At 34.8% G+C, this 26258-nt stretch overlaps 1 protein-coding gene across 5 annotated transcripts in view; it reads left to right on the top strand.

Annotated features, from left to right (window-relative positions):
* The window catches only part of KCNH7 (potassium voltage-gated channel subfamily H member 7), a 478895-nt gene that overhangs the window by 422227 nt on the left and 30410 nt on the right, over positions 1-26258 (top strand). For 3 of the 5 annotated variants that reach the window (XM_009443595.4, XM_063790524.1, XM_525954.7), the window contains 2 exons: positions 145-344; positions 23297-23549. In XM_009443595.4, the coding sequence (XP_009441870.1) occupies positions 145-344; positions 23297-23549 (453 nt within the window). Of the gene's footprint in view, positions 1-144; positions 1456-23296; positions 23550-26258 lie in introns of those variants that run through there. The other 2 variants (XM_054679079.1, XM_009443596.5) reach the window with 2 other exon arrangements.

Raw genomic sequence — 26258 nt, 5'->3', positions numbered from 1 at the left:
GTTTAACTTCTTTTTTTCCCCGTGATCCAATGGTAAATCCCCACTAGATTGAGATAATCAAAATCCACATGCTTGATACTCTTAACAATATATAACACACCTATGTGCAGTTTCCCCGATAACTTTGTTTTTTATCCAATCCAGCACTAATGTATGCAAGCATTTTTGGGAATGTATCTGCAATTATCCAAAGACTATACTCGGGAACTGCCAGGTACCACATGCAGATGCTGCGAGTAAAAGAGTTCATTCGCTTTCACCAAATCCCCAACCCTCTGAGGCAACGTCTTGAAGAATATTTCCAGCACGCATGGACTTACACCAATGGCATTGACATGAACATGGTATGTATGTCTGTTTTCCAAAATGAAAGTGCCGCAGGCATTATAGTGATAGCCAAAATGGAATAAAAGCCAGAATCACCAGCTTTGAACCCCTTGCTTTTGTTTTCTTCTCTCAGATGTGTATTTTCTCCCCTGGAGATAGTCTCTCATTCTCAATTCATGGCATTGCATGGTGCTATATCTAGTTATACTGTGTGGCAAAGGCATTATAACATGATGCAAACTGATATAACTGTGTGTAGTAGAGTTCCCACTTCTGGTGAGAGAGAGCATTGCTTTAGCTGGGACTTGGGTTTTTACTGCATGGCCTCATTGCCAACACCCCCAAAAAATAGTTGAATCCAGTTGCAATAACATTTGGCAAGTAAACAGTAATAATTATGATACCCCCAAACAGAGATCCCAGGTTAACACACTTTAAAAGACAGGAAATTGAAAACTTATAGGAGAGGTCAGGAAGCTTAAGTATACATAATAAGCACTTTATGATAGGAAGTTTCACACTTTTAAGAATTTTTTTTCTATATTTTAAACAATCTATGCTGTGCCCTTTTACTGTACCTGGTTTAATGCGTCTTTCCTTTCAAGGGGAAATATGGATCCCTTCATATTTTTCCTTCAACTTTTAAGCAAATTCAGCATCAACAATCACCTGTCATAACCTCCCTTCCTGTATCACTGCTCAAAAATCAACACTATTAATAATATTAATGTGGTCCAAAGACCTCTTTTTATTATTAGGAGAATTGCCCACATTCTTTTACCTTGCAATTTGGCTCTAAAGGCTGATTGCTAAATAAATTATACAACAAATCCAAATTCTATGACATATCGTAGAGCACCAGAAAAAAAAGAATAAAAATATGGTGGCTTCCCATATGGCTACTCCTCCACTGGGCAAGGACCCTGTTTCTAAGAATTTCCAAGAAAATGAAAGCACTCACATTTAATTATGTCAATTGCATGAAACAATTTTTGTGTAAGTGAGCCTGTACAATTTAAATTGGTACTTTCTGCTTGACCAGTAATATTCTAATGGAGAAAGAAGGGTTCAAAATTAGCAGGAATGGTGCAGAAAGCACTGCAAATATTGCCCAATTTGAAAGTAATATTTATATATGGATAAGTTTATCATAGCTGTGTGTGATGTATTTGATTGAGAAGGACATGCCATGACAAAAATGTTAATTTGAAGAGCTAATCAAATGAGCACTTTTCACACAAAACTCCGTGAGTCATTTCTAATCATTCCAAAGTTCCTTGTGAAAAATTCTTTTGTAAATTGATCCCCCAAAGGAACACTTTAATCTTACAAGAAAGAGATCACTTTTCTATATTTCCATCACTATTATTGTTTAACAAAGGTATCAGCATTCAAAATCTTTTGGGGACTCTCTGCTGCTGGGTTGGCTGAAGCAGTGTCAAGAATTCTTAAGCAAAACATGTCACTCATTTTTTGTTGTTCCATACTGCCAGATTATTTCAAAAACAGTAGCAAAACAATTATTTTATCCCCCTCCATGTAACTAGTTTTGTGACCATTTTTTGTGATAAAGTCTATTTTGTGACAACTATTTACCTTTCATTGTTTGACTCTATTACCTATGAATATGGTTTATATACCACTTGCCTATTTACAATGTACTTATGAAAGATTTATCTCTTTCCTGTCTGCTTCACACCTTAATAAATGGAATCACAACACCCACCGGTAAGAACAGGAGGTATTTGTATCCAATTTAATTCTCGTGTAAATTGTGGAGAACACCCTTGTTATCTGTCAGGTTTAGAGCTTGTTAAATGATTTCCAGTGTTAGTTCTGATCTTTTTTGCATGATGTAGCTGAGGAAATACAAAGCAAGAAACTGGGGAAGATAACCTGGAAGAGGCCAAGTACAGAATAGAAATCCTTAACTTTAACAACGACTTGACCTCTAACGATATTTATATACAATTTCCCAGTCCCCATAAAAATTCACTTCTCTGCCCCTATCCCGACTCTGGTAAAGGCTATGGGTATACGGTTTGCATTAGATAATTGTCATAAATAAAATGTCATTCTCTTTCATTATCTTCTATTTTCATGATGTAGGTGCTTTTCTTTCCTCTCATCTGCATGCCTGTATTACATCGTCCTGGAGTGTGTGAGCTCTAAACCATGTGCCGCTGAGTCTTGCATGTGGTTTTGAGAGCTTGACTTTGCACGGATTTCTTGTTTGTGTACAGTGTCTACATTTCTCATTTTGTGACTGCAAAGTGAGTAAGCAAACTGCAAGATAACTCTGAACACTCAGCAAATGGAAGATGCTTACTTGTTAAGCACTACTTATGAAACAAAGTTGATTAGAGGAAAAGCAACTGTAGCCTTAGACTACTGAGAGTTTAAAAAAAAATCAAAATGGATTTTTTTACCTCCAAAACCACACTTAAAATCCCTTTGTATTGTCAACTAAATTGTAATTTAATCGCAGTTTAAAATCATTCAAATTTATGTATCGTCACACATAAAAGCACATTAAACTTGTATTTTGCATCAGCATTCCATGACATTTTACGTATAACCTTAAATATAATTTCTCACGAAACATTTCAGGTCATTTTCACTGTTCAACCATGTCCAAATGAAGTACGAGATATTCAATCACACTGTATTAATTGACCTAAAATTATTTTTACGAACAAAACCATTCGATTGTTTGATAGACCACAAAAAATAAGAAATAATTGACCTAAAAAGTGTGGCCACATCCTTTAATCCCTGCATCTTTTGCTTTTTGTGTAAAAGCTATTGCCAGAATGTTTCAAAACTTAAAGCACTGTGGGAACAAGTATGGACTCCCTTTAAATTGAGCCAAATGGTTCAGAGTACAAAAGGAAATGGGCCAGAATAATGAAGCCAGTGAAAGAATCATGGTGTTTTGTTTTGTTTTGTATTGTTTTTGTTTTTGTTTTTGAGATGGAGTCTTGCTCTATTTCCCAGACTAGAGTGCAGCAGTGCCATCTAGGCTCACTGCAACCTCCACCTCCTGGGTTCAAGCAATTCTCCTGCCTCAGCCTCCTGAGTAGCTGGGATTAGAGGCACATGCCACCACGCCTGCCTAATTTTTGTATTTTTAGTAGAGATAGGCTTTCACCATGTTGGCCAGGATGGTCTCGGCCTCCTGATCTCAAGTGATCTGCCGCCTTGGCCTCCCAAAGTGCTGGGATTACAGGCGAGAGCCACCATGCCTGGCCTAGATCGTGTTTTTTTGAGTATGATCTCATATTAGGAATAGCAAAAAGTATTTGAAAGATGTGCAGAAGTTAATTCTGGAAAACTCTCTTCCCTCTACCTCCAACATTTTTAGTTAGGAGTGAAGAGAGATTTTTTTTCAGAGTAGGACTGATAGCATCTCAATGAATTTCTCCAAATCAAAGCTGTCTTCTGATCTACTCTGAAACTTTCTGAGGTTACCTAACACTGTTTTAGTTACAACACTACCACAGTAATGAAAATCATCTTTCATATCAGCATAGAATCGAGTGGCCTCACATCACACACAGGAGCCTGGCTTGAACGAAGAAGGACTCCAATGACCATGGTTCATACATCTTTCTGGATGAAGAGAAATAAACTATTTAGGGCAGAGGCTACTCCTAAATTTCATATTATAATTGCATGGAAAAAATGCCTGTATGAGCATTTAATGGAGAATTTACTCCTTACCCGAAAATAGCACCTCCTCCCCCACCAAATAATTCCCAAATAGTATAAAAAATGCAGAATAGGGATTCAGAAGACCTAAAAACTAACTCTCAGTCTGCCACTACTCTTGGACAAGTCACTTAACCACTTAACCTCTCTGCAATTTAATTAAACTTGTTGTTTTCCAATATTTTTAAAGCACTAGAACTCAAATATGCTAAATGTGCAGAAACGTTATTATGGGAGCTTTTCTGCTTGAGGATGGCAATTCTAACCTATTTGCTGCCTACCCCCCAACTCAGGTAATCCAGAAACAGTTTTCATTTATTTTAGTAAGAAAAGGGAATAGTTGCTTTTTTTTTTTTTTTTTTTTTTTTTTTTTTTTTTTAGCCTGGGACATTAATAGAGGAAATTTTGAGAGACAGACATAGAAAGTAGTTGGAATAAGAGCCTAGGAAGAGGTATAAACTCTCAGCTGGGTGGATAGGGGATAGGTAAGTTTTTCTTAAAGACAGGCAGGAAAGAAAAGAGAAGGGGTGAAGGTATTAGCTTGCAGGTTTAGAAGGGAACTTGATAGCACTTCCATTGCATCGTTCAGTTTCCTAGGTCAAGCAGAGACTAGATGAATCCTGAGAAAGGAGGAAGTGCAAGATAGAAGTGTAGCTCAAGACAGGGAGAGCTTTTGGAGCTTTTAATCGAGTTAGCTTGATAAGCTAAAAAAATCTTAGGATCATAGTGAGATGCTGAGTGACACAGCATAGACCTGTAATGGACCCTATGAACAAAGCCAGTTAAAAGTGGAACAGAGAATAATAAAGAATGATATGCTGTTTAATATAAATTTATATTGCTTGGGGCTGATGTGACTTCCAAGGAACATTTTAATGAAAACTTGACTTTCTTTACCTTCACAACTCTTTTAGTTTCTCTATGATCTGTCAGAGTAGCCTCCACTATTAACACAGAGCTTATCTCTGCATCTACAGTCTAATCCTACTCCATCAGAAACTTTGTTACACTCATTCTCTAAACTTATTTAAAAGACTTCATCTGGGCCAGACCTTTATATTTAGATTGTGGAGTGTTTTGATACACCTTAGCGAAGTATAATGGTGAACTCTTTCAGTTATGTTCAATTCAGCAACTCCGATGAAAACAATTCTTGTGACAATATACCCCATCAGAAATGTAAAAGCAAAATTTGCAAAGTAGTGTGGCTTGCCTTCACTGTATAGCTTTCATCTCCCTTACTTTTTTCTAATTATTTTTTATCTACTGAAGTTGATAAATACAGTCCATGACCTAGACTGATATGTGTATCATACAGCTATAATAAAATTTCAGAAATATGATGCCCTCATATCCAGATAATCCTCCATGCATTTAAAAGGACGTATAAAGATTGGCCAAAACCTACATTTAAATGATAATGACCCACAGGACTGGCAACACCTTTTGGTTTTCTATAAATACCTAGTTACCATTTAGGAGTTGAATTAAAATAATAGTTTTGCACAATGCACTTGAAAAGATGTTGTCATCTGCATATAGATTAGTCGACAGGAATTGCCTGGCTCTGCAGAAACTGGGAATGTACTAAAATTTCACACTGGCAAGAAGTCTACTACTATGAACACACAAATTTATCACTCATGATCACCTACTGTAGCCAGCCCCTGAACAGCAGGTGCTTTTAAAAGGCAAAGTTCACTTGCCTTTCCTATTTTACACCAGGGCTACTTACCCTACAGTTCTTCAAAATATCACACAGAACAAGAAAACACCATCTGGAGCCCGCTGACATGAACAGTGTCAAGCTTAAGACAGGCATCTAATGTTTTCAGGTCACAAATGGTACATGTTCATCTTGCACAAGTGATGATGGTCACTTCATCCTGGTCTCCAACCATCATCAAGGAGGACTTATTTACAGTTGGAATGATGCTTCTTCTATGCAAAGTGAGTTCTTCAGTGGTAGGATCTGACCTTTAGCCCATCTTAAGTCAAGAAAAATAATGACAGTATGCCCTAGAGCTTTCCATATTACAAAAAGTCTACAGAAACATTACACTGAGGTGGTGAACCTACTTTGATGCTTCAGTTTCTCCATTTATTAATAATATTACTCTTACAGTAGTTAGAAAGTGGAAATGATGTCTCAAATTGTTTTTTGAAATTCTTAAAATAATGTTCCTATTTGAATAGAACTGTAGAGTGGAATTTCTTATGCTGAAGGGTATGATGTGTTTCAAAAAACTTTGGACTGGTAGGAGCATAGGAATAATTCAACTCAATTCAGTTTCAGATCACTTGATAATCAACACAGGTGAAGCCATTAATAAAAAATAGAGATCATCAAAGTTCAGTTATAACAGATTCCTTGGAAATATGATTTTAAGTCTCTTTTCATTCAAATACTAGAATAACTCAGCATTTCTTAAACCTAATGGAATCAAAGCATCCACAATTTTTTTTTCCAAAATAAAAGTCCTATATTTTCTTTAGTAGAAGACATATCCAGTGGACTGGTATTGATGTTATAAATGGATATGAAAATGGTCCACCCAATATGTCATATTTCATAATCATTGTTTTTTTAAAAGTGAAAACATTCAGATGTAGTTCATCTTAGCCCAAATTATCACATAGCCTTAAACAGCAATAGCTCAAGAAATTTAGATATATTTTAATTGTTTTTCTCAGTTTAGACATATTGCAATCCATGTGGATGAGTGTGGATGGAAAAAATACATAATCATTACGTTTCATGCCAGATATACCTAAAAAGAAATCTCCTTTACTTTGCATCTTGGGCTCCCATTATCCAGGTGAGCCACCCCCAGCAGAACTCTACGTTCACCTTAGGGACCATCTCATAAGAGCTTTCTTTATTGGGTTGGGTAGGGGGCATCACCTCTGATGATGCATTTTTAACACTCCAGAGCTATGCTGAATCATTTCCATATATACTGTCATTCATTCTTTCCTCTCTTCTGTTAATCTTCTTAGATCAGTATGCTATGCAACCCACACAAAGCTAAAACATGTCTGTGGTTAGGAAAACCTACCATAGTGGGAAAATAAGCCAAAGACTCACTCTCCACAAAGGCGAAATTATTTTATTTGGATCATAGAGGTGAAGCTCAAGCTATCATCTGATTCTGTGCGGTGAATTGCAAGGTGTGAGTGCTAGGAAAATGTGTTTTCCAAGATAGGGACTTAGCCCAGAGCCTAACTATGATTTTATCTGTTTTGTCTATGAGCTATTCTTTTTTTTTTTTTTTTTTTTCTAGAGACGGAGTCTGACACTGTTGCTCAGGATGGAGTGCAGTGGCAAGATCTCAGCTCACAGCAACTTCCACCTCCTGGGTTCAAGCGATTCTCCTGTCTCAGCCTCCCCAGTAGCTGGTACTACAGGCGCCCACCATGATGCTGGGCTAATTTTTGTATTTTTAGTAGAGACGGAGTTTCACCATACGAACTCCTGACCTTGTGATCCGCCCTCCTTGGACTCCCAAAGTGGTGGGATTACAGGCGTGAGCCACTACGCCCAGCCTATGAGCTATTCTTAATATTTAATAGCAGGCAACACCACACTGAGGTCAGAGTATTATAATAAAGCAATTCCCTTTGACTAGATATCTAAAGAACAAAGGAGAGTATAATGCCAGAAAAACAGCTACATGGTGCAAAATTTTACAAGCTGGACTTCTAAAAGACAAACAAAAATGTATAGGCTGGCCTAGAGAAATCATGGGTGGAGACATTCTTGGAGTAAAAGCAGAGTGGAAGCATGTAGACAGTGGTCAGAATGAAGAAAAGGACTAGGTTACATAACATTTATATCCCATGCTTTCTAAATATGAGAATAACATTAAATGGAAGTTTAAATCTGCACCTTGCTTTATTCCCTTTCCTTTCATTCTCACCCATCTTAGCATACAGAATTGAGATTTATAAATTTTTTTAAAAAAATTGTTATTAAACATTAATGATTGGTTCTCATAAGTTTATGGCTTTTATATTGGCAATTCTTAAAGAGAAAAAATATCTTAACCAATCACTGAAGCAAAGTTAAAGGAAACATTAGGAAGTCCTAACTGTTTTCAAATTAAAGTATAGAATCACTGTAAATTATCAAACAGTAAAATAATTTGTTTTACAGTGATTAAAAAGTACTTTATATCTTTTCACTTAGAGACAACACCCTAATATAACATCACCTTGCAACCATACTTGTGGCATATCATATACATACATTTTTTTCTCTTACAGACTTATCATAGCCTGATATGAATTTGTTTTTAAATTGGGAAGCGTCTTCTGTGCTGGTGCATTTCATAGATATGTCAATCTAAAGAAAGAAACTGAAGCAAAATTTGTATAGAGAGTTTATTTAGACCAAGGTTGAGGAGTTGCAGCTGGGAAACACTGGGAAATGCTCCAGAGAACAAAGGAGAGGCTCAAAGGTTTTTTGGTTTTGTTTTGCTGTTTTTTTGTTTTTTGTTTTTTGTTTTTTAAAAAAAGGACAAATCAGGAGAGTGGGCAATTAGAAAAGTTGTTTGTCAGGAACTCTCATTGGTTTACAGAAATAGCATTGCTTAGTGATTAGCTATACATTGTTAAATATACGGCGTGATTTATGGTATCCAGCATATGGCATTGTTAGGTCAATTTCTATCAATTGGTGGGACTCTAGAGTCTGGATAGCAGGTGGATTACTTAGCTTAAGGTAGGGAGTAAGACATGACTGCTCTCACATGTCATTACCTCTATAGGCCTCATAATTTAAAGGGACTTGCATTCCTTAGATAAAAAGTTATTTGCCTTCTCATACACACAAATTTTACTTAAATAAAATTGCAACATCTCTACTTTTTTATGAAAGGGATTTTTTAAATGCAACATTTTTAAGATTTTTTTATACTTCAATTTTTATACTTTACTCATCCCATTATCTATTACCTATGTGTGTAAACTTCCATACCTTTTAATATGCTAATATAATTATACTTATATTTGCATGTATACAGACATATATATACATATTTACACACACATATAGTTGCATAATTTAATCTAAAAAAACATTTAATTATGTGCAGTCCATGTTTCTCCCTTAATATCTTGTGAAAATATCTCCAACTTGGCTAATACAACTAATTCATTCCTTTTAATGGCATGTACATTCCATAGTAGTTTATTTTATATACTATAACTATATAATGCATAATATAACTACATATTATACTTACACTAATGGTTTCTTCTCTTATATTAATGGCTTCATTGCTGGGCATTCATTTGACTTCTAATTTCATGCCACTTCAAACAATACTGCAATAAACCCACTTACATATACTTCCCTTACTTATACTTTTATATTTATGGGTAGATTCTCAGATAAGGGATTTCTGAGTTAAAGATTATATGTAATTTTAATTTTAATAGCTATTGTAAGATTACATTCCAAAAATGCTTAACAATTTACATTTCTATCAACAATGTTGGTACTTTTCCCCCTTCCCTTTACTAGTGCTGGGTGTTATGGTTCTTTTTAATTTTTGCCAGTTTAATGGATATATGAAAGTTTGTTTTTACTCTAATGACATTTTCTGAGTACTGTTAAATGTAAGCACCTTTTTCATTCATTCATATATACATACACATATATTATTTGGCTTTTTTATTCTATGAATTGCCCATTCTTAGCATTTTTTGCATATTTTCAATTATTTTTTCCGTATTATTTTATTTTATAAGAACTCTTTGTAGATATTAATGCTTTTTATATTGTAATTTGATCCTAACATCTTTTCAATATGTTGGTTTGTTTAAGGACTATTTTGGATACAAAATAGTCCTTAACATTGCTGTTTTTTTTAATATTATCTAATTGGTCAACATTTATTTTATAGTTCATAGATCCTTTCCTGTTTTAAAAAGGCCCTACTAAACTTTTGGAATATATGAGTAATTTCCTAAATTTTTTTATACGACTTGGTATATGATTAGAAAGTAAACTCCACAATCTGTTTGAAATCTAGTTTTGTAAATGATTTTCTTCACATGAATAGAAAATAGTCGTGGTAGAATTTATTAAATAAGCCATTCTTTTTTCATTTAATTAAAATAACACCTGTGTTACACATTACATCATTGGGTATAATTGGGATACATATCTAGACTCTAAAGGCTGCTCTATTTGTCCACTCAGTGTAGTATAAGAATGGTTTGGCCGGGCATAGTGGCTCACGCCTGTAATTCCAGCACTTTGGGAGGCCAAAGCGAGTGGATCACCTGAGGTCAGGAGTTCGAGACTAGCCTGGCCAACGTGGTGAAACCCCATGTACTAAAAATACAAAAATTAGCTGGTCGTGGTGGCAGTCACCTGCAATCCCGGCTATCTGGGAGGCTGAGGCAGGAGAATGTCCTGAAGCCAGGAAGTGGAGGTTAAGGTGAGCCAAATCATGCCATTGCACTCCACCCTGGGGGACAAGAGCAAGACTCCATCTTAAAAAAAACAAAAAAAATGGTTTGTGTTTAGCAGTTTTATATAATATTTTAATATCTGATAAGGTAGGTGGACACTTACTAATCTTATTTTGCTCATTTCTCCTGGCTATTTAAGAACCTTTATTCTTCCATAAGAAATATATGACTTTTTAAATTCAGTTACAACTTACTTCATGTTAGGCTTTTGAAATAAACCAAAGATCAGATTGTTAAATATGGCTCCCAAGAGTGAGAAATCATAGCCACTATCAAGATTTACTAATAATTTCAAGGATTTAGGAATTATGAGCATAGGCACAGAGATCTTCCTTGCCATATTAGTATGAGTTCTGGCTCAGATTTAACGTAGGAGGACTGTAAATGATATATGTGATTATACGACACTTAAACAGAATCTCTTTCGGTCATTAAACAGTTACATTTTATATTCTGGACATTACACAGCTTATATGACATTTTCCAGAAAGTCATGTTCTATTAATGAAAGATTGGCCTGTCACAGATGATTATCTAGATACATTCTGCTAAAAATACTCCATAAATGGGAACTATTCCACTAATAAGTGCCCTTACTGTGTTTGCCAGGAGCAGGTCACTAATGCTTGTCAGTAGCTGGCCATTTTTCTTCTCTGCTATTTCTTGGGAAATATAGAAAACAGATTGTAGGTCTACTCTAACTCTTATTTAAATATAACTTTGGTATTTAAATATTAAGTTGTCATCCATGCTGCACATTAAAATCATCTGAAATATTTTATAATAGTTAAATAAGAATTGCTTAAAGTCTGTGTCAGTATTTTTATAAATCTAATACGTAGACAAAGTTGAGAATCACTGGTTTATATCTTAAAAAACAAAATCCAGTTCAATAAGATTTTATCATTTTCTTCTTAAAAAGTTTTACCTTTATTGTGAAATATCTTTATTAATTTTATATAGCATAGTGAGTCAAATAAAATATATTAAGCATTTCCATTTTTACCTGCTTATAGATAATAAATAATAAAACTATTTATCTTCTATCCAGCCAGTTTAGCAAATTCTGATAGAATTTGTTTTTGTTTGGTTTAATTTGTTTTCTCTGTAACCAAGTTTTGGGTTAATTTATTTTTCTTTAACAAATTCTGAAGGACTTCTTTCTGGTTTGGTTCAATTTGACCTCATTCTGATAGTACTTTGTAGTTTGATTTAATTTGGTTTGTTCTGGTCTGTTTGAATGGTAGGTGGTCCTCTTGAGGATTTAATATTGGATGTTCTAAGCATGCAATCATATCAGCAGCAAGAAGAGATAAATTCATTTTCTATTTTTAATAGCAACTACTGATTGGGGTGTTTTTGGTTCACTAGAATTTCCAAAATAATTTTGAAAAAAAGTTGATTTTAATTTTAAAAATTTAATTAAAAATAATAAAATTATTTTAATAAATATCTTAGTTGATTTAATTAAAGAAGTGTTAAGACTAATACTACTATAATATCCTTGCACTCATGAAATGAATCCTACTTGATCATAGATTTTTGTAATTATTTTTAAATGTTTTCTTTCTTCCACTATTATTTTAGGTTTGGGGGTACCTATGCAGGTTTGTTACATAGGTAAATTGTGTGTCACTGAGGCTTGATGTACAAATGATCCCAAGGTAGTGAACACAGTGCCCAGTGGTACCCTTTCTTACCACTCTTCCTTTTCACCCTCCCTCCTCAAGCAGTCCTCAATGTCTATTGTTCCCATCTTTATGTCCATGTGTATTCAATGTCTAGCTGCCACTTATAAGTGAGAACATGTAGTATTTGGTTTCCTGTTCCTGCGTTAGTTTGTTTAGAATAATGGCTTCCAGCTGCATCCATGTTGCTGCAAAGGACATAATTTCATTCTTTTTTATGGTTGCATAGTATTCCATTGCATATATGTGCCACATTTTCTTTATCCAGTCCACCGTTGATAGGCATCTTGTATTGGTTGGTTTCATGTCTTTGCTACTTTGAATAGTTCTGCAATAAACATACAAGTGCATGTGTCCTTTTGGTAGAATAATTTAATTTCCTTTGAGTATTTGCCCAACAGTGGGACTGCTGGGTTGAATGGAATAGCTCTCTTTTAGGTTCTTTGAGAAATCTCTACATTGCTTTCCATAGTGACTTAACTAATTTACATTTTCCACCAGCAGTGTACAAGTGTTCACTCTTCTCCACAACCTCACCAATATCTATTGTTTTCAGATTTTTTAATACTAGCCATTCTGACTGGTGTGAGATGGTATCTCATTGGAGTTGTGATTTGCATTTCTCTGATAATTATTGATGATAAACATTTTTTCATATGTTTCTTGGCCACTGGTATGCCTTTTTTTGAGAAGTATCTGTTCATGTCCTTTGCCCACTTTTTATTGGAGTTCTTGGATTTTTGCTTGTTGGTTTGCTTAAGTTCCTTATGGATTCTGGTTATTGGATCTTTATCAGATGCAAAGTGTGCAAATATTTTCTCCCATTCTGTAGGTTGTCTGTTTACTCTGTTGGTAGTTTCTTTTGCTGTGCAGAATCTCTTTCATTTAATTAGGTTCCACTTCTCAATTGTGGTTTTGGTTGCAATTGCTTTTGGGGATTTAGTCATAAACTTTTTGCCAAGGTTGAAGAGGTATTGATAATGATATGGCCTGGAATGTCATTTCGTAGGCTTTCTTCTAGAGTTTTTATTGTTTTTAGGTCTTGTATCTAAGTCTTTAATCCATCTTGAGCTAATTTTTGTTGATGGAAAAACATAAGGGTCCAGTTTCAATCTTCTGCATATGGCTAGCCAGTTATCCAAACATCATTTATTGAATAAGGAATCTTTTCCTCATTGTTTGTTATTGCCAGCTTTGTTGAAAATCAGGTGGCTGTACGTGTGTGGCTTTATTTCTGGTTTCTCTATGCTATTCCATTAGCCTATGTTTGTTTTTGTACCAGTTCCACATTGTTTTGGTCACTGTAACCTTGTAGTATAGTTTGAACTTGGGTAGTGTGATGCCTCCAGCTTTGTTCTTTTTGCCTCGAATTCCTTTGGCAATTCAGGAGTATTTCTGGTTTCATATGATTTTAAAATAATTTTTTCTAATTCTGTGAAAAGTGACTTTGATACATTGACAGGAATGGCATTGAATCTCTACATTGCTTTGGGCCGTGTGGTCATTTTAACAATATTTATACTTCCTATCCATGAGCATGAAATGTTTTTCAATTTTTTTGTGTCGTCTCCCATTTCTTCCAGCAGTATTTTGTAATTCTTATTGTAGACAGCTTTCACCTCCTTGAAAGCTGTATTTCTAGATATTTTATTCTTTATGTGGCTATTGCAAATGAGATTGCATTCTTAATTTGTCTCTTAACTTGGGTGTTATCGGTGTATAGAAATGCTACTGATTTTTGTACATTGATTTTGTATCCTGAAAGTTTACCAGATTTGTTTATTAAATCTAGAAGTCTTCTGTTGGAGTGTATAGCATTTTCTAGATACAGAATCATATCGTCTGCAAAGACAGATAGTTTGACTTATTATTTGGATGTCTTTTATTTCTCTTTCGTATCTAATTCCTCTGGGTAGGACTTCTGGTTATAGATTTTTTGATACATTGTTGATATTATTGGTTAGTCAATTGTTTAGTATTTTGCATCCATTTTATAATGATATTCATTGGTGGTTATATGCTCTTCAAGTGTTAGAAAGAAATCAGTTGTAAAATCATCTGGTTGTTTCAATAGTGGATCTTTAATCACCTCTCCTACTCTACTTGGTAATTATTTGTTCTACTTCTTCTTTAGTCAATATAATAATTTCCATTTTATCAAGAATTCATATGTGTTATTTAGGCTTCCACAGTTGCACAATTGCACATAAGCTTCTCTTATAAAATATTTAATATTTTCTGTATCAGCCCATGCATCTGCTTTTCTTATTCCTGAACTTGCATATTTTTTCTCTCTTCTTTCCTTCAGCAGATCTTTGAAAGATTTATACATTCTATTTGATTTTATTCATGGAATTAGCCCTTAGATGTATTTAAGCTAGCTTGCTACTGTTCTTTTTGTTTTCAGCATTTGCCTCCATTAATTCCCTCTTTCTTATTTTTTTGATAACTTTACTATTCTTAACATTTGTATTAAGCTATTTTGTTGTTTGAGTCTTTATTTTTGATAATGAAGGCATTGAGTATACATATTTCTTTTAATACAAGTTTTTCTGTGGTTCTACAGGTATTAAAATGAAATATTATCATTTTTATTGTTTTCTAAATTGTTTCATTTTTTATCACAAAATTATCATCGAGTATTGTTCTTAATTTCTAAGCACTCCTTTTTTATGGTTACTTTTTAATTGTTTTTCCTTATTTCTCGGATTATAATCAGAGTTTAGTGACTATAAAATTTCTACTTTTCAGATATTTAAGATCCCACACCTAATCTAACAATCTGGTTGCATTTTTCTTAATGACCCACCTTTATAAAAGATTTCTGAAGCATTCATCTTTATTTTTATAGTTGGGATAGGCAGGGGGAGACAGTGCTTTCCTTCTTTACACAAAATTTTATTCTTTTATGTATGATATGATTGAATGATGTAATTCCATTAACAAGTTCAGCTGGCATAAATAGGTTTGGAACACACACAGCTGTTTTATGACTCGAGTGTTAGAAGCAAAAATGTACGTAGATACATTGATATTTGGAACATTCGGAGTGCCAAGTTAACAGTCAATACATTTTATAGGAGGGGAATTTGTTAGGTAGAGGAAGATAACTTCCGCTATTTTGAAAGCTTCCAATATTTTACAAAAAGTTGGATAACTACTAATACAGCCATCTGCTTTCCCTCAAAAACAATTGTTGTCCAGTCTTAAAATTCCCAAGAAACAAATACCCAACTGGTAAAAAATGAAAAGATCATCTGTGCTAGATTTCTATCCTTTATTACTTTTCTATAAAACAAAAAAATTAGATGAATGGGAAACATTTTATGTCTAACTATTCTTTTAGCAACTTTAGAAATCCAATTTGATGGACAGCAATGGCAAGTCAAAATGGTTGAAGGAGCCGTGGAGTAAGTTTGGAGTCTTTGTCTTTATACAAATAAAATTCCTAATGCATTGCCTCTGCTTTCAAATTTGAAAACTGGGGTGATTGCCAATGTATATTCCCCACATAATGTTGACAACTCAGTAAAAAATTTGATGCTAAAATACGATACGTGATAAATGTTTCCAAAACCATAAAGCTTGATTCAAGTTCAAGATGGTATTTTAAGTACATGTTGGTTTTTAAATTATTTTTTTCATCACCTGGTAGACTGTACCTCCTTTTTCCTTATTTTGTAGGCAAGCTAAGGTCATCTACAATCAATCCATTTGGGAAGAACTATTTGTAGAGCATCCAACAGAATCCACTATGGTTATGTTCTGTTCATCCCTTCCCCCACTACCTCTCTCAAATAATTGAGCAGGAGCAAGGAGGAGAGGTCCTGACACTGCTCCTCGGGATGCAGATCCCTCCTGTTGCCCTTAGAAACCTTAATGGGTTCCAAGTTTTCCCCTGAGACCTCATTTTAGAAATCCAGAGGCACCCTTTTTAAGTCAGCCTTTTGCGGAATTAACACAAGGACTCCAGAGCCTGGGTAACAAGGACATGTGTATGAAAGCAATAAATCCCCTCTGCCTACACATCATCACCCACACTTCTACCCATCCTTGGCCCTGACTTAATTTGGATCAGGATAAAGTTTAAGTTTCCTTCTGAAAGCAGTGCAACATCTCATAGTTATGCTGTTAACTGGAGTTGCAGGAGAAGTAGGAAGGATAATTCTGTTTCATTTTTCAAGGACTCTTTACATTATCAAAACTGGTTCGGGATTTACAACATTGTCATCTCTGTCCGTGTGTGACAGGTTTTTATTCTGCCCATATTTTTTTCCTTAAGGGATATAAATCATATGCCAAATGTTGAAAAGCTACATGAAGAAAATTAGCTTATTCTCTCAACGCTGATAAATATTCCCACAGTTGTGGATTCCATAATGCTCTGCTTTGACAACAATCTGGCCTTATGTGATGTTTATACAAGAAAATCTTTCCTTATTTTTTCTTCAGCCACATGAAAGTAAAATAAGAAATTAGATGATGAAACAATTTGGGCTTCAAACTAGGCAATACATATTTGTAAGATTAAAACACCTATAAGAGTTCACCTATCATGATCAGTGGCTACAATGGAATATTAAACATGTAATTGCCAAACAGGAAATATGTATGTTTCCTATTTCTCAATGGCTAACCCATAGGAATAAAATGATCTTAAATGACCTAGAAATTACAGAATCCATTAAGTTGGGACATTAGCTTTTACAAACAACAAAAAGCAGGGTTTAGTATCTTACAAGTGCTAAAGATTTTTTAGAAGCTGAATGCTCACATTGAAAACAATAATTTTACCAGAATCAGGAAAGGCTATAAAATATTAAAGCTGTACGCTAGGACAGAGATTTAAGTTTTTAATATATTACTCATCTATTTGATAATCATGCTTGAGGTTTAGTGTTTCATAGGGAGTGTTAATTTGTGTTTTAATTAATCCTAATTTGTCAAGATTTAAGTATATTTAATGACCCAGAAAATTTCCCTAGAAAGTTGCCTAATGTCAGTTATCACAGCCGCCAAAGTCATCCATATGATTAATGTGCTATTTAGAGGAGTCATTTGCCACACTCAGACTTCGTAAATGTGCCTTGTTCAGCCTGCCTTTGGGAATGCTACCCCCTGCAACTATACTAAGTGAAATAAATCAAAAACCATTCATTACAACATAGATAAACCTTCTCATACTATCTAGATATGGGGTATCTACTAGAGAATACATTTTGATTCTTTTCAGAAAGCAAATACAGGAGTTTACAATCCTATGGAAGGAGCCTGGAGAGACTTGTTCTGGCGTTTAAAAAAAAAGGAACCAGCTCAATTGTTGACACTTATCCAAACAGAATCAAGAAAGTATAACCACCATAAGAGTGTTTTGGAACTTGGGCTTAAAAACAGCAAATATTGAATCTTGTACTTTTAATTTGAGGAAAGAGTAATAGTTTATTGTCAATACATTATGAATATTTAAATCCATTTGGCTATCTTTTATCAGCAGCCAGGTAAAATTTGATTAAGTAGATGAGTATCTATCTTTTCTCCTTGAAAGGTGACAGAAGAGTACATATAAAAATAGGAAAAATAACTTCATTTATTAGGATATTTCTCCCTTCTGACTCCACTGACTGAAGCCTAGGACATATTTCTTTAATTATAATCTGTCATAGGCCTGAGCTAAACTTGTTTTCCATTTGCGCTCCAACACATGAAATAGATACTATAATTATTTTACTGGTATAAATGTATAAGTTTAAATTTAAAGAATTACTTATTAAAAGTTAATAAGACATGTCATTTTGATAAGCACATACATCAAATCAGAAGTTCAGGCTTATATTAACTTTGGCACACATTCATTTTTGCATTCATTACTCGGCACAAGAAAATTTGAATCCACATACTACTTAATTATGAATATTAACAATATTATAATTGTATGCCATTAAGTGTGTGTCAGCACATATACATTTTAGAGAAGTTTTACATAAATTTGAATACTTCTGAATCAATGTCTGGTCATATTTGATAGATGTTTAGTATGAAATACTACTTTCATTTTTGCTCTCTCTTTGTTTTGTGTGATATCTTTTATGAGTTTTACTCTGATTTAATACTGCTATTATGTTTTGTTGTTGTTGGGTTATTTGTGTTTGAATGTCTTTAAATTTGGGGTCCTCAAATACTTAACTATAGGATTGATTTAACAATCACAGAAAGCAATTCATATTCACTTAAAAGAACAAATTCTCATTTGTAAGTTACGAAGTAACTTTGAAAGTCCCAAAGAGTTGTATTCATATAAATTCAAGTAAAGGGAAGTTAATACATGTATAAAATATTCCAGTGACCTTATATCAAAATAAAGATAAAGGATCTGTAGCAGCCTTGAAAAAATTTTCTGGAACTTGAAATTTTTAAAATCTTTCCCCATACAAGCCAGTATTTGAAAAATGAAATTAGAGCTTTTTATTTGCCTTAAATTAATTCTTACCTTGAGAATTTCTTTGAACAATCATTAGTATTATAAATGTACAGTATAAATGTCCAAATTTGATGTGAAAGTAGAGTGTGGGAAATTCAGGTTATCCCTGTAATTTTTTGTTTTAATTTGGGCATTTAGAGAAAGGCTTTAAGTCCAGATATAATTTCAGACATGTTTAATTCACTGTTATGCTCCCATGCTTAGCATAGTGCCTAGCATATAGCAGTGTATTCAGCTGTTCTTGCATTGCTATAAAGAAATACCTCAGACTGGGTAATTTATAAATAAAAGAAGTTTAATTGGCTTATGGTTCTGCAGGCTGTACAAGCATGGTGCTAGCATCTGCTCGGCTCCTGCAGAGGCCTCAGGAACTTACGGTCATGGCAGAAGGTGAAAAGGGAGCAGATATGTCACATGGCAGGAGCAGGAGCAAGAGAGAGAGTGGAGGGAGGTGCTACACACTTTTAAACAACCAGATTTCATGAGAGCTCACTTGCTATCATGAAGACAGCACCAAACCATGAGGAATCAACCCCTATGACCAAACACCTCACATCAGGCTTCGTCTCTGACATTATGGGTAATATTTCAACATGAGATGGGTGGGACAAATATCCAAACCATATCTAGCAGATACTTAATAAGTATTTGCTAAAAGAATGATAACTTCTGTTTCGAGCTGCAGACCGTGAAACTGATTCTGGGTGGTGTTTCTTGGTCTTTAAAATTAGATTGCCTCAATAAAACCATGGCTTCAAATACACAGTGGAAGGTGATATGTTCCTTCAAACTTCAAGCCTGGACAGTCAAGAAAGCTGTGCATAGTATAGTGGAAATAGACATAACAATCACCAAATCAGCATGCGTCCTGGTTTGTACTTGTGCAATTGACATAGCAACTCTTTGTAGCCAGATCTGCCAGGACTGGTAAAATGCCAGTATCTGAGTCATAAATGAGGAGGTCCTATGTCAGAGAGTTTAGCAAGGGAACCAACCCTAAAAACAAAGAAACAAAAAAGTGCAATGAACAGGAAGCCAAGAAGGCAATATAGCGAGGCCAATGAAAAGGGGTGCCCTGGATAAATATCTTCTTAAGCCTACCTCTTATTTCAGACTTTTTTCAATGTACTTCTACCTCTATTCCACTATAGCGCCCACTCTTAACTCTCCCTTTTAAAGTTTCTTTACTTAGAGAGAACCCAGATCCTAGAGCTGCTAACTTATTTGGGACATCAAAACTATAGAACTAATAAGACATTCAACAACGGGCTCTTAATTTTATCGAGTTTTACTTCAGAGATCTATGTGACTGACTTAAGAAAATTAAGAAAATCTGTTAAGGGCTAACATCATATGAGAATTCCTTAACCTAGGCAAGTTCATGCCAACATCTGTGTATCTTCTCCATGCAACAACAGCAGCTCTATGGCACCTCCAACTTGATGTTATCCTTTCCAATGGGTGTCACTTCCAATAGAATGAATGTTGGTGGCAGCGGACAGTTAATAAGAAAAAACTTTCTGAAGCATCCTTAAAGCTCTGTGGGTGATTCTAAAACTATTGGAATTCCGATAACATATCTGTACATTGATTTTAGTAACTGCCTAATTTCAAAAGGGATTTAGGGCTACTCACAGTGACAACCTAAGTGCAAATACTGCAGGACATATAACAAGCCAGAAACAGGAAACAAGAATTATAGCGAGATGCAAGGAAAAAGAATTATTAAAGTGGTGATGCAATGATGCACAAAACATTTAAACTCTGCTGAGGCGATAGAACACAAAACTTAGTGGAGAATACCCTATCAGGCAGACCAAAGACAAAACATAACAGATTTTTGGCTTTCTATTCCTAACTAAAAAGATTATACTAATTTTTCAGAAACAATAAATTAGGACCAAAAAACAGAGGAAGTCCAAAGTACATTGTCTATTAAAAATCTTTTGTGAATCAAAGGGTTTACGCACATTCTTATTTAAATTGTGGCCACAACTCTGTGAAATACATGTTATTAATTTAACTTTCCCAAAAAAAGAAACTGATTTTCAGAGAAGTTAAGTAATTTGACCAAAGTCAAACTAGTAAATGATGGAGCTAGAACTTCGGATCAAGCCTGTCTGATTCCATAGCTCATATAACACATTCAGGGAAATGGAGAATCTCATCTCTATCTCTTTTCTCCTTCCAACTCAAAGCATGTGTGAATACACATGTATGTGTATGTGCATGCACACACACAGACATAAACACACACACACACGCAATTTTTTTCTATACCAAGTTTTACTTAAGGATACTTAAGGGAAAATGCCAGAAATGCAGCTACAGGCTCAGTAGCTCAGTATTCTTATGCTAACTACTATAATCATAGCAATATCTTCTTCATGTGAAATCTAAAATGCCTTTATGTACCTTATTACAGGTGAATCTTAAAAGACAGATGAATTCATTTGTTTTGTTACTTGGTGTAATGCTTTATACATCTTTATCTGCATGGGGTTACTTAGAATTATTCAGAGACCACAGCAGTGGGCTTCAGGGAGGAGAGGTAATTCATATACAGAGGCCTGTGTAAACTAGGGTATTTTTATTCTATACAAACTCCAAACTGGAGTTGAACTAAATTTGGCCACAACACTCTAAAATGCTGGCCCCCAAGCAAAGTGGCCAGCATTTTAGAATGCTGTGTCCAAATTTAGTTCAACTCCAGTTTGGCATCACTTGCCAAAGAGTCCAATGAAGTGGTTTAAATGGTAGAAGGGATCAGTGACCCAGATAATTGCTTCCATGTGAAAAGCTGAGTTGATATAAGATTCCAACAAAGAGTAGGAAGGGCCTCCAGGACCTGGAGGCAGAAACAGGCACAGACTAGGCAAGTTATCATGTAGGAGAGGTCTTCCATCAAGCAGGGAACCTGGAAGGAGTCCAGTCATGTAGACCAAGCCCAACAGTTACAGTTAAGGGGAGAGATTACAGATGAGTGCCCAGAAACTCTTATCAAAGGGAGGCATATTTTGTTTGGACCTGAGCAAGGAAATACAGACTCTTCAGGATGAAAACCTGAGTTCCTGTAGCAGCACCGAGCTAGATGAGCTGTGTCTAACAATTGGCACACTATTTATGAGTAGTTTATTGAAATTATGGCTAAATTCAATATTGCAAAGATTCTCATTCTACGGTAGAGAAACACAGATTGGTGAAGTGACTTGTACAAGAGTCAACCTGTGGCAAATCCATGACCAGAATTCAGTTCTATCAATTTTTATCTAAAACGCTCCCTATTCATTTCTGTGAGTGATTCCATACAGTGAAGAAAACGAGCAGAAAATCATGACTATTATGCTTCAGGTATCCTATTGGTCCTCTTTATAATATATCAGTCTGACCACTTGCATTACACAGTGATCCTATACACAGTAGGATCCTTGTGCTTACTTGAATATTTAAAAATAGTAATAATTGTATGTTTTTTTCTCATACGATTTAATTTGAAGTTCCTCTGTGAGCCAAATACATTGAAATTGCCTTACAAACAATTCATGGTTACTTTTAACTATATTGGATGGCATACCAAGGTTGATCCAAAAAGATAGGAAATGCCCAAATTGCATCATTGCACTGTAAATTGCACTATTTAATGCCCCATTCCTCCACCTCAAAGTGTATTTAAATGAGTCTGCTTGTACTGGTAGGAGAATGTCAACATAAAAATTAAAATCTACACACGCCACCCAAAATAGCAAGACACAGAGAAGCAAGAGTTGAATGTCTTTGAATCATTGTATATTGAGAATTGTATGAAAATAGCAAATAATTTTATTCAGTTCAGATTGAGTAGCAGTTGTCACAAGCTATTGTTTAATCTGTTCAACAAGTTTTAAATTAGCCCCTGAATAGGTTGTCAAAACAGTAGCACTTTAGAAGCTTATGTATGCACTGCAAATTCTGGTGCAATTTCCATTTCTGAATATTGGACTACACTTTTAAAGTATTTTTGCTGTTCTCCTTGCCTTTCTCTATTTTCAGTGCTTATCAAAATATTTAGTATTAATAATGTGCATATGAAACATAAATATTCCAAATACTGTAAACAAATAGCACACTCTGTTACATGACATTTACCAATACCATGACTATTTCAGGGTCAACATTTTTACTAATTATAACTTAGATGTATACCAGAAATGGCAACCTAAATTGACTTTAGATTCTTTCAAAAGGTTGATTGTCTTTCTAGTTGTACCACCTTTCATTAGTTATGTCTTATTAATTGTCACATTGCATTATATCTGTGCACAGTATGCCACATAACATAATGCAGGGAAAGAGAAGCAGTGTGAAAAGTTGTAGGCATTATATTTTAATGAGACAGCATTTGTATTGAGTCTGAATGCCTGCAGTTAATTCAGAGAACAAGTATTTGAGTTAAAAATTTTGACATGTTTAGCAAACCAAGTATTCATTAAGGTAGGCGAGGTAGAAGAGTTGTAGGAACTCCTGCGTGGCAATGACTACACCTGCAGTTCTGTGAGCAAGAAATTGACTGTATTTCAGGCAGAGATACCCAGAACACTGGTAGTATGAAACTCTTTCTTTTTTTCCTCAGGTCCTAAAGGGTTTCCCAGAATGCTTACAAGCAGACATTTGTCTACATCTCAACCAGACGTTGCTGCAAAACTGCAAAGCCTTTCGGGGGGCAAGTAAAGGTTGCCTTAGAGCTTTGGCAATGAAGTTCAAAACCACCCATGCACCTCCAGGAGACACCCTCGTTCACTGTGGGGATGTCCTCACTGCACTTTATTTCTTATCCAGAGGCTCCATTGAAATTCTCAAAGATGACATTGTGGTGGCTATTCTGGGTGAGTGTTTTAGAAGTGCATGGTGACAGATTCAGTTATTAGCTTGTAATGCATAGTTTAAAATGATTAGAAAAAAAGACTGATGTATGTATTCATAAGAACAGTTTAAGATGGTGGGTAATTTGAAAGCTGCATTTAAAATTCAGTTCAAACCAAATTAACCTTTCAGAAAATATGTTTTCTTAACTGTCTCACTTTTTCTCCGATGTGTAAATGCTTCGATGATTCTCTTCAGTTCTTGGCAGCTACCTAGACATTTGAGGCCAAATATAGGAAAATAGTAAGCATATTCTTTTTTTATGTTAGAAGATCTTAGCTTCATGCTTGATCCCTCAACACCTTAAAATAAAATATATGTGTTGTAGGAAATACTTGCTAGCATGTGCCAAAGCCCTGTCATGAACTGGGTTTATGTTTTGATGAATTTCATTTATTCATTGTGCATTTTTACCTGCCGCGTCAGATTAAATGGAATCATACAGTCCTTAACTAGGTAATTAATATAGACCTATAAACTTAACAACCAGGGATAGAAGTGATGAAGAGATTAAATTAGTCATAACTTCAACTGGTTTGGGTGCAAAAGAAAGCACATGTTTAATCTGCCTCTTTAAAAATAAATTTAGGCCATGTACACACACTGGGGCCTGTCGTGAGGTGTGGGGAGAGGGGAGGGATAGCATTAGGAGATATACCTAATGTAAATGACGAGTTAATGGGTGCAGCACACCAACATGGCACACGTATACATATGTAACAAACCTGCACGTTGTGCACATGTACCCTAGAACTTAAAGTATAATAAAAAAAAATTTAAAAACTTAAAAAAATAAAAATAATAAATAATAAAAATAAAAATAAGTTTAGGCCATGTGAACTTGTAGTACTTCTTTAGAATATTAGGACACTGGGGAAGAGCAAGGAAACAGAGAAAAATGCAGTCAATTCTTCTTTTCTCCTACCACATAGCCGGTAGGTTTAAGCCTCACTCTCCCTATGATAACGCCTATCCTTAGTTTCTGTAAAAATTTGCATTTTTCTCCTGTGGATTATCCAGCTCCACTTAAATAATGGGCATGTAATTCAATGATTTTCTCTCACTTAGCTTTTGATGTTCACATATGATGGTTCTCTCCAACAGGACAGGGATGTTGTCTGTTTTCCCTGCTGCTGTGTAGAACCAGAGTATGGCATGGCACAGACTCAAATACATGAATAAAGATGCTCAAGTGATTTTCTTATATATTTTGATAATTTTATTATATTAGTTTTTTTTTACATTTCCCAAATTTGGTTTTCTAACCAATAAGCTGACAAAGAATAAACACATATTCTAAATCATTTTAAGGCCACACAATCAAGTTAGGTTTTCACTAAATTTGGCATAGACAGTTTGCCCTGCTATGTTGCCAGGGAAGGAGGATGCTTCATTGCATTTCTGATCTTCAAATCAGCCAGTCCTAGCTTCTACAAGAAGGTAATAAGCTTTCTTGCTTTATCAAGTAGTAATTTTAGAGTGTTGCTAAGACATATCCATGGACTGGCTTGCTCCTGGCTCATTTACAGTCATGTTGGTAATTGAAATACAAAGCCCATGCTTAATTTAGTTCAGGTCTTTTTTAAAAACAATAATATCTATACTGAGCTACCAAAACTATAAAGAATGTCAGGAAATTACCCTTTTCTGTCCCTACTTCCATGTAAGTCAGCCCCTAAAATCCTCACAAATTATGATCATTTATCCTATTTTTGGAAGGCTGATACATATTTATTTAAACTGTGGTTAATGTATCCTTTCTAATGTCGATTTTTCTTACATAGTTAAGATACGGTGTTTGATTTCTCACTATTGAATTCCTTTGTAAAACAAGAATATTATAGCATTTTTGAGTAATTAGAACCTTATTACTTAAAAGTCTTTGATAGCTTCTACAGTGAGGTGTACATGAACTTGTCTACGAAAATCTAAAATAATATACCCAAGGAGTTTTTTCTAAAAATGAAAAGAAGCTTCAGGATAGACACAGGAGAGTACTATTTTACATTGCCATTGATTATCTTCAGAAGTTACACAATCAAGTAATATATCAGTATGTATTAAGTATATATACCACAAGTACAATTTTTAAGTACTTTGATAGTCAGAAACAGAAAAATCTAAGTGGCCATGACATTCAGGGAAATCACTGGAAAGAGATTAGATACTTAGATACACAGTATCAGGTGTGCAAGAACTTTGACTCTGGATGCATCTGGAGTCAGGATGCATGGGATTTAGTTCTGGCTGTTCTCTCCCTCCCTCCACTTCATTCAACTAAGAAGGTGATGTTAGGCTAATCAGTTTATCTCTTTAATGCTCTTTCTGTATTCATAAAATGTGGATAATTATTAGTAATTCCTTCATGAAGTTATTTTAGGAACAAATTGAGGCAATGCACCTAAGCATTTGACACAGTGCCTGGCACCTACTAGTCCTCAATAAATATTTGTTATTGTTGCTGTTGTTCTTATCTTTGTCATGGAATAAGACCTTGAAAAGCAGGTAGTATGTGGCTACGCAGAGGTGATGGGGAAGGCCTGTTAGAAGCGAGACACTGAAATAACCCTAGATTTTACAGAAGAGCAAGAAGGACAAATTTCCCTAACAAAGGCCATATAACAAAAAGCAGGACTACATATGTTGAGAATTATAACTAGATTTATTAAGCA

This window comes from Pan troglodytes, chromosome 13, assembly GCF_028858775.2.
Source record: "Pan troglodytes isolate AG18354 chromosome 13, NHGRI_mPanTro3-v2.0_pri, whole genome shotgun sequence".
In the NCBI taxonomy this organism is placed as follows: domain Eukaryota; kingdom Metazoa; phylum Chordata; class Mammalia; order Primates; family Hominidae; genus Pan; species Pan troglodytes.
This window is presented reverse-complemented; position numbering and strand designations above follow the sequence as displayed.